The sequence below is a fragment of the Nyctereutes procyonoides genome, unplaced genomic scaffold (genome assembly GCF_905146905.1).
Source record: "Nyctereutes procyonoides isolate TBG_1078 unplaced genomic scaffold, NYPRO_anot_genome, whole genome shotgun sequence".
In the NCBI taxonomy this organism is placed as follows: Eukaryota; Metazoa; Chordata; class Mammalia; order Carnivora; family Canidae; genus Nyctereutes; species Nyctereutes procyonoides.
Window position 1 is genome coordinate 31,344,185 of NW_026575030.1, and position 14,161 is coordinate 31,358,345.

The window sequence follows — 14,161 nt, forward strand, 5'->3', positions numbered from 1 at the left end:
TTTTAATATTTTGTATCTCTTTGATGAAATTTTTCATTCATGCATTGCTCTCCTGACCTCAGTTAGCGTCTTTATGATCACTGTTTTTGAACTGTCTACTGGGTAAGTCACTTATTTCATTAAGATTGATTTCTGGAGATTCATCTTGTTTGTTTGCTTGGAAGACAGTCCACTGTTTCTCTATTTTTCTTGGCTTCCCTGTTGGTTTCTGCACCCTAGATAAAGCAGCCACTCCTAGTCTTGACATAGTGGTCTCATGTGGGAGATAAACCTTGTAGTCAGCCTTGCTCAGGCTCTTGGTTGTCTCTCAAACTTTTGTGATCATCCAATCTGCTGTCCTTGTTCTTAACTCCTGGTAGTTGAGCATGTACCAACACCTGTCACTGTCCAAATGGGAGAGTCTCAGTCAGCACCTAGATGTAAGCTGATTAAAAACTGTACCCTCAGGCAGCAACTGGGAATGTAGGTAACTAAGCCCCTTCCAGGGAGAAACTGTGAGATGTGTTTGTCTGCTCCCTCTGCACTGAGCCCCGGTGGATAGCCACAAGAGGAGAGGGGTACTCCTACACCCCTGTAGGACTTGTGAATATAAGCTCCATTGGCTTTCAGAGTCAGGCAAACCAGGATCCCATCCCTCAGTGGTAATCACAAATGTGGGTAATGGACTGTGTCCTTGCTCCTTCCAGAGAGATGCTGGTGGTCTGGTTTTATTGTTAGACTGGCTAGAGGGAGAAGGCAGAGGAAGGGTCCATCAGGCACTTCCCTTTGGGGAGGACCACAGCCAATCCCTAAATGTGTGCTTAGTTAGAAGCTAATAGGCATTAGTTTATTAAGGTATAAGTCAAACCCCTTTCAGAGAGACTGGGAGTGGGGCTAATTTGCCTGTTCCTCAGGGCTGAGCCTTAGGGCAATAACCATAGGGAGTGTTCACACATCCTTGAAGAACCATTTCTCTGTTTCCTATAGTTTTACGATCTTATGGACACAAGCCTCAGTGGCTTTCAGAGCCAGTCATTTTAGGGGCCCATCCTTTGGGTGGTGGTTTTGAAAGTTGAGGTGCTGGATGTGCAGTCCAAATCCTTCATTCCTCAGAAAGAAGCTCTGAGTTGGGAGTTCCCTCCCTGTTGTGTGGTGCTGTGCCAGGGATTGGGTTTATGTCAAGAGTGTGTTGCACTACCCACTTTGATATGGGTATTTTCTCATTCACTTGATAGGGAAGAGTCACTCAGGTCATTTCTAGATTTCTTTCAGAGTGAAATGCTTCATTTGTAGCTATACATTTGAGTGCATCCAAGGGAGGAGGGAAGTTGAGGACCTCCTGGGTCACCACCTTGGTCCCTCCTCAGCAGTTTTACTTTTTAATTTTTCCCAGAAAGAACTAGAGAAGCAGCAGAGAATTAAGAGGAACCAGCAGCTGGAAGCAGTAGCCAGAGAACATTATGAAAGAGTGTTGCTAAGAAAAAAAGGCCTGGAGCCTTGGAAGAGATTGAGAACGCAAAGCAAGCAAAACATCCAGGTATAGTGTGACACACTTCCTTCCAAGATTACAAAATGGACTTTTCAAATGGAATAAAACACCCAATTCGGATTTGAGGGTGGTTTGGCGATTTAAAAGCCAAAAATAAAAACTAATTGAGTGTATGTATTTTTTTGTTTTGGATAAGAGTTCCAATTTGGTCTTCAAATATGGAGAAAGATTTCTGTAACTGGATAGGTTGGAAACAGTATGAGTAGATTTTTTATTAAAGACTTTCAAAGTAAGATGAATACAGGCCTTTCTCAATTTTAGCCATGTTTCTCATAAAGAAGAAATAATTGCCATAAAGTATTAGGTTTCTGTTTCAATAAAGCTACATAACAAACAGCCCTCAAAAATCAGTGGCTCACAATTTAGGCATTTATTTCTTACTCACATGTCTGTGGGCCAGCTTTGGATTACATTCAGGTCTCTCTCCACAGCCTCTATCTGCTTTCAGTGGAAATTCAGGCCATGCTTTTCACCTGGCAGATGTCTAAGCACAATAACTAAACCCAGTGACATAAACCCACACAATACCTCTGCTCATATCATGTCCACCGACATCTCATTAGCCAAAGCAAATCATAGAGCCAGATTTAAGGTCATTAGGGGAGAAAAAAATTTCATCTACTTTATTGAGAGGTATTATGAAATCATATACAAAGAGTAAGGATATATAATCCTATTATAGGTACCAATAACCTACTCTGCTACAGAGATATATAAAATTAAATAACATTAAACTTCAAATTTACCCAGTGTATAGGGCAAGGCATTCTAAATGATCAGAAGCTCAAAATAGATGAAGTGTTATTTTAAGAGTTCTGCTTAAAAATAAGTACAATAATCTAATCTAGTTATGACCACTCTTCTGTATTTGGCCCAGTTAATACAGAATAGTTAAAACTAGCATTTTGCGTTATGAAAACCAAATATCATAAGAGTCCCACTAAATTGAGTAATGCTGCAGGTTATGCCTCTGTGAACCTGACTTAGGCTGCATTTTTTTCCCCTCCCTACTTCTTCTATTCATTCTTCATTCTCGGTGTTCTCTTCCTGTTTCTTACATTTTCTTTTCACCTTCCCAAGTACCCTTCTCACTGTTTTTTCCTCTGTCCCTGATTTTTTGTCCTCAGCATCCTTACTATTGTTTCCAGTATTATTGAGTATTCCAAACCAGCTGAGGAGCCCATTTGTGGTGATCAGGCCTGAGGGCAAGAGAATCCATCTGTGCCCCCAAGCCATTGCTATTTTGCTTTGGCTTTTTCCCAAGTAGTGAGATGGGAGGGCTGACTCTGTCTTCTGAGTGAATGAATCTGGAAATGAAATTTGACATTTGAATTGAAATTTTCTTCTTATAGTACACTACTACAAAGATTGTTTGCTATCCAACTTGAATGCTTCTAGTTTTATCTGACTTTCGTATATTTGGGGTGGGGGTTCATTTATTAGTATACAAAGGAAAAGCAGATGAAATGGAAAGATTCATTCTTCTATTCATATCAGCTCTTCTTTTTTGATCCTAGTTTTTGACTGGATAAAATCAAAAAAGGTAGAAAATTCTAAACCAAAGTTGAATCTATGGGGCGAATAAGTAAATTAAAATTGTTTTAATTTATTTATTAGAATATAAAAATAGAAACAGGAGTTTGAGCTCAAAATGACAACTATAGACTTTAAAAGATATAGAAAAACCCAATTAAAATAAAAACAGGAAAACAGATATGAAACCATTTCCAAACTTTTCTGTTCATAAAACTTGTTTTCTATTTATCTAGAGAACTTAGGAAAATGCACACTCCTAGTTCCACCTCTAGGTATTCTCAGTAGGTATGAATTGTTAGCTGGTGTGTGTCAGGGAATCTGCATTTTTAAAAAGTAGCCCAGGGGATTCTGAGTGGTCTGAGTGCCACATTTTGGGAATCACCTCTGTAGCTCATAGCAAGCGTATAAGCTTCCTATTGCTATTACAACAAAGTACCACAACCTTGGTGGCTTAAAATAACACAAGTTTATTAACTTAAAATTGGACTTGCTGGAGTAAGGTCAGAGTGTCAGCGACGCATGTTTCCTTCTGGTGGTTCCAGGGTGGGGGACGGGGGAATTGGTTTCCTTGCCTTTCTCACCTTCTAGGGGCTACCTGCATGCTAGTGCTCTCAGTTCCCTCCTTGAGTCACTCTGCTCTCTGCTTTCAGGTCACATGTACTGATGCTCACCGTCCCACCTCTCCCTGACAAGAATACTTGTGATTACATTTAGGGCTCTCACATATAATGCAAGATAATCTCTCCATTTTAAGATCCTTCACTTAATCATATTTGCAAAATCCCTTTTATACCACGTAAGGTAACATATTTACAGGTTCCGGGATCAGGACGTGGCCATAATAGAATTTTAGAACATTAGTGGTCCTCTCCATCTCCTTCCATTTGTAATAAGGGCACTGAGCCCTAGAGAGGAGAAGTGACTTACTTAAAGTCACATAACACACTGGTTACAGAGCTGAAGTGTGGCCTGCACCTGAGTCTGCCAGGAATGCTGCCCAGCTTGGGCCTGCCCTTGAGCTGTGCAAGAATCAGAGTGTTTATGTAGATGGCAACCACCAGTTGAAAGTTAAAAAATAAAAATAAGTAAAAGGAAAAGTTCTGGAGGACAGTAAAAGGAAGGGGTAGTAGCTTATCTACCATCTGAGTTCGCTTCCAGGAAGGGATAGAAAAAAAGAAAAAAAAGAAAGGTCCAATTAAACAGTTCCTGCCTTGGGATCCCTGGGTGGCGCAGCGGTTTGGCTCAGGGCGCGATCCTGGAGACCCGGGATCGAATCCCATATCGGGCTCCCGGTGCATGGAGCCTGCTTCTCCCTCTGCCTGTGTCTCTGTCTCTCTCTCTGTCTCTCTCTCTATCATAAATAAATAAATTAAAAAAAAATAAACAGTTCCTGCCTTATTTGTAACATTTTTTCAGAAGAGTTAATTAGCATTTTCCCTTAAACTCCTGTGTGCTCTATATTTATTCCAAAAACCATTTTCAGCACTTCCATGAGACCTCTGGTCATCTTTTCCTGGTTCTCTGTTTTCCCAGAGGATGAAGAATGGGGAGCACAGAAGGCTCCCCTTGCCTTTTGGCTCCAGGCTGGGATGAGTCAGGACCGAGACCAGTCTCAAGTACCAAAGGGGCCTCCTGGATGATCATCCTGGCCAATAGATAAGACTGTCAAGAGATTCACTTGGATCATTCCCATTCACGGTGCTGGGTGGCTAGACAAGGCTTAGAACATTGTGTCTGGACAGGATTGAGAGAGAAGTGTTCCTGCCTCTTGAAAGAATATAAGTTACCTTTTAAAACTCATAAACTCTTGAGTTATGTGTTTATTTTGCATAGATAGAATGATGCTCTCTGAACCTTTTAAGTTGGTAAGACATTAAATTATTCATGTTATTTTCCTATCAAATGGTTTTGTGGTTTATTGATAATGTCTGAAATGCAATGTGGATGACAGCTCATACTATAAAACTGATTGACAATATTGACATTTCCTCAATTAGATATGGTGGTTAAGTACATAATAGAGAGGTTTATCATGGAGTCCAAGCTCCAGGAGAACAAACTGAGAATGTCGTCAGCTACACAATTCAAAACTTGACGCAAGTGAAATAATTGCTTTGGAGGTTTATTCTATTTTCCTAATAACCAGCCAGTCGCTGTGTTCCTCAGGGAGTCAACGCAGAAAGGCTATGCATGATGTGAATCTAAAACCACTGTAAAATAAGGTCAGGAGTGACAGCTCCTAGAACATAGTCTGAATGTCCCTAAGATTACTCCCATAACTGCCCACATGTCATCTATAGCATCATTTGCCAAGGTAGTGTGTGTTTCCTTAAATGATTAAACATATAAGGAATAATTGCCTTTTCTCATTTAAAAAATTGTCCAGGTGGCTGAAGAACATCACTCCTTAGCTCTCCAGAGAAAATGCCTGCTTTCCTGGTTCCAGTATAGTCAGGAAGTCCTGACTAAGAAGACAGCCCGGGCTGATCAATTTTATTGCCAAATACTGCTTAGGAGAGTTATCCGGAACTGGCTGCAGGTAAGGCCTCAGGGATGGAAGCTTTAAATACATCTCTCTGCTCAATCCTACGTAAGAAAATTAGATGTAATCCAGATGTCTACAACCATTGTTTTTTCAAAAATATAGAATAGTCCATCCAGTTCCTTGCTTTGAAATGAATATGAAAATGTCAAATCAATTCTTAGTATAAAACATTTTTCAGTGTTTCATAAACTGTAAACTGTAATGTATCATTACATCAGCTTTTGTTTTTATACTCATTTCTTGTTTCTTGTCCCATAATTGCTCAAGTGATTTTACTAAAAACCTACCCTCTCCATCTTTTAACTGTTTCTATACCTCCGGCTCCATTGTTCTTTGAGTACATGGCACAGGATGTTATCTTGGCTGCCATGTTCTCTCTCCCTTTCTGTGCCCCCAGTGTCTCTTGTTTTTCTGTTCTGTGTTGCAGTTATTTCCTTTTCCTTTTCCTTTGCAGTTCTCTTTCATACTGTTTATTTACCCTAAGACTTGGGATCCCTGGGTGGTTCAGCGGTTGAGCATCTGCCTTTGGCTCAGGGCGTGATCCCGGGGTCCTGGGATCGAGTCCCGCGTCGGGCTCCCTGCATGGAACCTGCTTCTCCCTCTGCCTGTGTCTCTACCTTTCCCTCTCTGTGTGTCTCATGAATAAACAAAATCTTAAAAAAAAAAAAAAAAAAGATTCATTTGCCCTAAGTCTTTGTGATACCCTCTGTCTCACTTCTGTTCCTGTCCTCTTCCCCAGTATCTGACTCATCTGGAGGAAGAAGCACAAGAACTGTGTGCACATTTTCTTCAGAAGAAGATATTCGGGGCCTGGTTTAATGTGGTCAGGGAAGCCAAAATCGATTCCCAAAGCAAGCACAAGACTGCAGCAGAGCACAGTGACAGGTGAGCCCATCTCTAAGGAAATTGGCTCAGACTTCACAGCAGTTCCAGAGTCTCTTTGGCTGAAAGGCAGAGTGAGAGCTGGGCACTCCCCGATACCAGACAGCGGGGGGAGTCCTGGCTCACCCGCTGGCTCTGTGGGTGAAGGCAAGACAGGTGACCCCTAGAACTCCAGGGCCCCCATCTTAAAACGGGGACGAGCAGGATGCCTGCTGCCTTCTCTGCCTCACAGGGGCTGTCCAGACTGTAAAATGGTAAGAAATACATGAAACACACCTGAGCAAAGTGCATGGTCTACTTTATTAATAGTCGTACAGGTTTATCTTTGAAGTTCAATTGTTTTTAACTTTGTGAAATAGAATACAAATCTAAAAAAGTGCTTAAAGCAGACAGATACATCTTAATGAGTTACTGTCAAGTGGGAACCGTGTCATCACCACTGAGGTCGAGAAACAGGCTCCTTCTCAGTTACAAGCCCTGCTCTGCCCTCCTAAAGGTCAACTGACCTGAGCCAAAGGCAGACGCTCAACCACTGAGCCACCCAGGCACCCTATCCTGACTTTTACCAGGAGCATGTCCTTGGGTTTCTTTTCACTTTGACGTAAGGATGAAGCCTTCAAGGCTGTAATTTCGTGTTGCCTGGTTTGAACTGTATAGAAGTGGAATCCTAGTGTATGCCGTATTAATATTTATAATGCAGTGATGTCTTATTTGATCCAGTGTCCTTGGGGAATAAGTTATTCTATATATGCTTTTTCTTGATTTTTCTAGTTTTGAGTGTTTTGGATAGAAATGCTCTAAATTTGATTTCGTCCTTCCCTTTGAGAGTAAAGAAATGATCTGGGTTTTGATGATCAGTTGTCATTGCTTATGAGCGTGACATGGTGGTGGGCATATGCCTCCAAGCCATGAGGCGGGCATCCTGCTTTGGAGGTGGAGAGTGACTCCTCACTACACCCACAATACTGTTTGCTGCTTTGTTTTCGCTTGGGTGTCTGTGCCTGCGCAAGTGTCCGGTTTTTACGAAAGTGTTCCTACTGTGCTGCCGCTAGGGTGCCCACCACCAGCGAAGCCTGCTCAACCTTGTTTACTTTACAGGTTACTGATATCTGTGGGCTGGGAAAACATAAGCAGCTTGATTCTGATTTGGTCTAAAGTAAAATAAGCAACGAGTTAGGGTACTCAGTGGACTTGCCTTTGAATAAATGCTTCACTTTGAAGGGTGAAGTTTAAGACTCAGAGTCTTTGTGACCCTAGACAAATAACCTTTTGGAGCCTCCCCGTTCCTTTTTTGTAAAGTGAGGATAACGAAAGAACCGATGTTATGGAGTTGTTGAGACTAACCAGGGTAATGTCGTACGTCACTAACGCACGCTTCCCCCACAGACAGCTATGTTTTATTTCTTGTCGTTCATGTGTTGTTACCAGACATCCTGTTTGTCCACCTTTATTTTCTATTGTTCAGCTGCCACATACAGAGATTCACTGGGGCAGCTGCTTGATGTGGCACAGGACAGCTAGTAAGGGGAGGGGGCGGTGTAGATGTTTCCATTTTCAGGTGACGAAGCTGAGGCTACAAGCAGGCCAGTTGCCTGAGATACACAAATAAGAAAGGGTGGGACCTGGGCTTTGAGTCAGGCCTACTGGCCTCAGCCCATTCTCTTCTTGCTGTAGCCCATCTCTTTTCCCAGTTTCCGAATTTAGTCTCGTTTGTAGATTCTAAGATCCCAGTGGTAAGGTAGTGATCCTATTCAGGGTTTGAAGTTGCGAGATCAGTAGGGGAATCCATGCCTTCAACAAGAAATAAATTCTCAGCCAGTGTCTAGTTGATAAAGCATCGCCGAGACTTCAGGCTTCCCTTTGCTCCGTTCTCCATGGCCAGCCCTACTGGCCTCCTAGCGTTCCTCCTATAAACCTCACGTATGCTTCAGAGCTTTCCCACAACCTGGATCAGTGCCCCTCCCTGACCGTCTCCATATCCCGGTCTGTCCTTGTCCTGCTCAATTTCCTTCACTGAAGACTCTCTGAAATGATATAATTTATTGTTTACACATTAATCATCTGTCCCTCCCAACGTGGAAGCACCACACCTTGCTCACTACTGGGTTCTCAGGGTGTGACGGTGCCCAGTATAGGTGCACAGTAGATACTCGGTACATAAATGAATGGATGGATTTTCTTAACAGGAGTCACACTATTAGTCACAGGTCTTTTAAAAAGGAACTTTAACATTTAAAAATTGACATTCAAAGTTCTTATTCAGTGTTATATGAATGAAAGCTTATTGTCTAGAAAAGCCGTGGATGAAAAAGAAGGAGAGACATTAGTGTGAGGCCTCATCTTAGAAGTGCAGTAACACTTGGAAAGATGATCCCAATAAGGGCATGAGGTGTAATCTTACATATTTATATCACTTCTCAATATATTAATTTATAATTACATACAGATTTATAACTTTATAAATCTAGAATTTTATACTTGGCAGGACAAGATGTCAGCCAGACCCAAGTGTCTCATTATCAGGACTTCCTGTGTAGTTCTGCAGTTAGAGCTCAGCTGGATGCTTGTCCAGTTCCTCTCTAATGAACCACTACTTATATTTTTTATACTATAGATACCATTCTATTTATTTTACATATGTGATGGCATTGGATAAATGACATCTCTATGATTAAGCAATTATTATTATTGTTACCCTCCTTGTTTTATTGTCTTTTAATTCTGGGATAATTAACATACAGTGTTAGTTTCAGGTGTACAATATAGTAATTCAACAATTCTATACACTACTCAGTGCTTGTAACAGTAAGTGCACTCTTAATCCCCTTCACCTATGGCACCCATCCCCATACTCCTCTCCTGTCGGGCAACCACCAGCAGTTTGCATATTCAAGAGTCTAGGTTTGTTTGTTTTTTTTTTGGGGGGGGGGGCGTTGGTCTCCTTTGTTTCTTAAATTCCACATATAAGTGAAATCATATGGTATTTGCCTTCCTCTGACTTATTTCACTTAGCATTACCCTCTAGGTCCATCGATGTTACTGAAAATGGCAAGATTTCGTTTTTATGGCTGAATAATATTCCATTGTATATACCTCATCTCTATTCATCTATTGATACTTGTGTTGCTTCTATAATGTGGCTGTTGTAAATAATACTGCAGTGAACATAGGGATTCCTGTATCTTTTTGAATTAGTGTTTTGATATTCTTTAGGTAAACACCCAGTAGAATTACTGGATGATAAGGTAGTTCCATTTTTAATTTTTTGAGGAACATACATACTGTTTTCCACAGTGGCTGCACCAGTTACATTCCCACCAACAATGCACAAGGGTTCCTTTTTCTCCACATCCTCGCCATTTGTTGTTTGTTTGGGTTTTTATTTCAGCCACCCTGATAGGTGTGACGTGATAACTCATTGTGGTTTTGATTTTCATTTCTCTGATGATGAATGATGTTTAGCATTTTTTCATTTGCTGATTGGCCATCTATATGTCTTCTTTGGAAAAAAAAAGTCTGTGTTTTCTGTTTTTAATTTTATTATTTTTTTGTGTTGAGTTGAAGTTCTTTATATATTTTGGATACTAACCCCTTATTGGACATATCATTGGGTATATCTTCTCCATTCAGTAGGTTGTCTTTTTGTTTTGTTGATTGTTTCCTTTGGAGAAGCTTTTTTTTTTTTTAAGATTTTATTTATTTATTCATGAGAGACACACACACAGAGGCAGAAACACAGGCAGAGGGAGAGGCAGGCTCCATGCGGGGAGCCCGATGTGGGACTCGATCCCGGGTCTCCAGGATCATGCCCTGGGCTGAAGGTGGCGCTAAACCACTGAGCCACCCGGGCTGCCCCTGCAGAAGCTTTTTATTTTGATGCAGTCCCAACAGTTTATTTTTGCTTTTGTTTTCTTTGCCTTACCTGTCTAGGAAAATGTTTCTGTGGCTTATATCCAAGAAATTACTGCTGATACTCTCTTTTAGGATTTTCATGGTTTTGGTTCTCACATTTAGGTCTTCAGTCCATGTTAAGTTTTTCTGTGTAGTATAAGAAAATGGTCCAGTTTACCCAACACACTTGTTGAACAGACTTTCCTTTTCCCATTGCATATTCTTGCCTCCTTTATTGAAGATTAATTGCCTATATAATCATGGGTTTATTTCTGAGCTCTCTATTCTGTTCCATTGATCTGTGTGTCTGTTTTTCTGCCAGTGCCATTCTGTATTGATTACTACAGCTTTGTAATGTATCTTGAAATTTGGGATTGTGATACCTCCAGTTTTGTTCTTTTTCAAGATGGCTTTCACTGTTCAGAGTCTTTTTTAAGGGCAGCCCAGGTCAGCGGTTTAGCACTGCCTTCAGGCCAAGGTCTGATCCTGGAGACCTGGGATTGAGTCCCATGTCGGGCTCCTTGCGTGGAAGCCTGCCTCTCCCTATGTCTGTGTCTCTGCCTCTCTCATTCTCTGTGTCTCTCATGAATAAATAAATAAAATCTTTTTAAAAAAAAGTCTTTTTTAATTCTATACAAATTTTAGGATTATTCTAGTTCTGTGAGAAATGTTTATAGGGATTGCATTAGATCTCTAGATTAATTGGGTAGTACGGACATTTTAATGATATTTGTTCTCCCAATTCATGAGCATGGAATATCTTTCCATTTTGTTTGTGTCCTCTTCAACTTTTTTCATCAGTGTTTTATAGTTTTCAGAGTATAGATCTTTCACCTCCTTAGTTAAAGCTATTCCTAGGTATTTTATTATTTTGGCGTAAATGGAATCGTTTTTTCTTTCTGGAACTTCATTACTAGTGTGTAGAAATGCAGCAGATTTCTGTATAATGAGTTTGTATCCTGCAACCTTACTGAATCCATGTATCACTTCTATAGTTTTTTGGTGGAGTCTTTAGGGTTTTCTATAAATAGTATGTCCTCTGCAAATAGTGAAAGTTTTATTTTCTTCCTCCTTGACAATTTGGATGATTTTTATTTCTTTTTCTTGTCTGATGGCTGTGGCTAGGACTTCCATCCAGTACTATGTTGAATAAAAACTGTGAGAGTGGGCATCCTTGTCTTGTTCCTGATTTAGGGGGAAAGCTCTCCATTTTTCCCCATTGAGTATGATGTTAGCTGTGGGTTTTTCATGTATGGCCTTTCTCTTTCTTTCCTTTTTTTTTTTTCTTTTCCTTCTTTCCTTTCTTTCATATATGGCCTTTATTATGTTATGTTCCCACTAAACCTATGTTGTAGAGAATTTTTATCATGAATAGATGTTGTTACATTATCAGATGCTTTTTCTGCATCTACTAAGATGATTATATGGTTTTTATACTTTCTCATATTGATCTAATGTATCATATTGATTTGTGAATATTGAACCATGCTTGCACCCCAGGATTGTAGTCAGATTTTTTTAATATATTGTTGGATTAGGTTTGCTAGTATTTTGTTGAGGATTTTTGTGTCTATGTTCATTAAAGATATTGGCCTGTAATTCTCTTTTTCGTAGTGGTGGTTTTGTTTGTTTTTTAAAGTAGGGTCCATTCCCAGTATGCAGGCCAATGCCGGGCTTGAACTCATGACCCTGAAATCGAGACCTGAATTTGATTTTAACCAAATGAGCCACCCAGATGCCCCTTTTTTGTAGTGTCTGTTTGGTTTTGGTATCAGGGTAATGCTGGCCTCATAGAATGAATTTGGAAACTTTCTTTCTCTACTATTTTGTGGAATAGTTTGAGAAAAATAGGTATTAACTACTCTTTAAATATTTGAATTCACCTGTGAAGCCATCTTGTCCTGGACTTTTGTTTTTTGGGAGTTTTTTGGTTACTGATCCAATTTCATTGCTGGTAACTGGTTGGTTCAAATTTTCTATTTCTTCCTGATTCAGGAAGGTTATATTTCCAAAATCAGGAAGATTTTGGGAGGTTATAGATTTCTAGGAATTTATCCATTTCTTCTAGGTTGCCCAATTTGTTGGCATTTAGTCTTTCATAATATTCTCTTATAATCCTTTTTATTTCTGTGGTGTTGGTTATTTCTCTTTTCATTTCTGATTTTTGAGTCCTCTTGTTGATGAGTCTGGCTAAGGCTTTATCAATTTTGTTATCTTTTTCCCTCCAAAGAACCAGCAACTTGGTTTCACTGAATTGTTCTATTATGGGGATATGGGGTTTAGTTTTTTTGTTTTTGTTTTTTCAGTTTTATTTATGTTCTAGTTTTTATTATTTCCTTCCTTCTACTGGTTTGGGGTTTTGTTTGTTCTTTTTCTGAGATTTTTCTTGCTTCTTGAGGTAGGCTTATAAACTTCCCATTTGGAACAGCTCTGGCTACATCCAGAGGTTTTGGACTATTGTATTTTCATTTGTTTCCATGTAATTTTTTTATTTCCTTTTTGATTTCTTGGTTGACCCATTCATTGTTTAGTAGCATGTTATTTAACCTCTTTGTATTTGTCATTTCTAGATTTTTTTCTTGTGGGTTGATTTCCAGTTTCATGGTATTGTATCAAAAAAGATGCATGGCATGACTTTGATCTTTTTGAATTGGTTGAGATCTGGTTTGTGTTCTAACATCCGATCTGTTCTGGAGAATGTTCTATGTGCAGTTGAAAAGAAAGTGTATTCTCCTGTTTTAGGGTAGAATGTTCTATTAGACCCATCTGGTCAATGTGTCATTCTAAGCCACTGTTTCCTTGTTGATTTTCTGTTTGGATGATCTATTGATATAAGTGGGATGTTAAATTCTCCTATTATTGTACTACCATCAATTACTTTATTAGCTGCTTTATGTATTGAGTGTTCTCAAGTTGGGTACATAACTGTTTACAATTGTTCTATGTTCCTTTGGGTTGTTCCCTTTATGATTACATAGTGTCCTCCTCCTTTGTCTTTTTACACCAAAACACAGGGTAATTAAAATGGCAAAAATGTAGTGAAAGCAAGTTTTTAAAATAGCAGAGAAAACAGTTACATATAAAGGAAACCCCCTACAGCTATCAGCTGATTTTTCAACAGAAATGTTGCAGGCCAGAAGAAAATGGCATGATACATTCAAAGTGCTGAAAGAAAAAACTTGCAGCCATGAATATTATATCCAGCAAGGCTATCATTCAAAATAGGAAAGTAAGGGTTTCCCAGACAAAAATTAAAGAAATTCATCACCACTAAACCAGCTTTACAAAAAACATTAAAAAAAATTTTTTTTTAATTTATTCATGGGGTGGGGGGCAGAGACACAGGGAGAAGGAGAGAAGCAGGCTCCATGCAGGGAGCCTGATGTAGGACTTGATCCTGGGTCTCCAGGATCACACCCCTGGGCCAAAGGCAGTGTCAAACTGCTGGGCCACCAGGGCTGCCCCCCAGCTTTACAAAAATGTTAAAGGGGACTCTTTGGAAAGTCAAGAGTAAACAGGAATAAGAAAAGCAGGAAGTATAAAAGCAGTAAAATTAAGTATATCTATAAAAACCAGTCAAGAGATTCACAAAATAGGGCAGCCCTGATGGCCTAGTAGTAGGCTGACTCTCCCAGTGTGCAGAGACCACCTGCCTTAGCTTCACAGCCCTAGTGAAGGTAGTTGTTATCCTAAAAGGCCTCTGCAGATCTCCCTATGGCAGCAGGTGATCCTCGCTTCAACATGGGACCCTCTAGAACCATGATTCCGGAATTTGACAA

General features: G+C 39.9%; 1 protein-coding gene across 4 annotated transcripts in view; it reads left to right on the forward strand.

The window, feature by feature from the left end:
* The window catches only part of CCDC191 (coiled-coil domain containing 191), an 89,633-nt gene that overhangs the window by 71,450 nt on the left and 4,022 nt on the right, over positions 1-14,161 (forward strand). For all 4 annotated transcript variants that reach the window (XM_055316479.1, XM_055316481.1, XM_055316480.1 and 1 more), the window contains 3 exons: positions 1,373-1,516; positions 5,451-5,603; positions 6,349-6,494. In XM_055316479.1, coding sequence (XP_055172454.1) covers positions 1,373-1,516; positions 5,451-5,603; positions 6,349-6,494 — 443 coding nt within the window. The remainder of the gene's footprint in view (positions 1-1,372; positions 1,517-5,450; positions 5,604-6,348; positions 6,495-14,161) is intronic.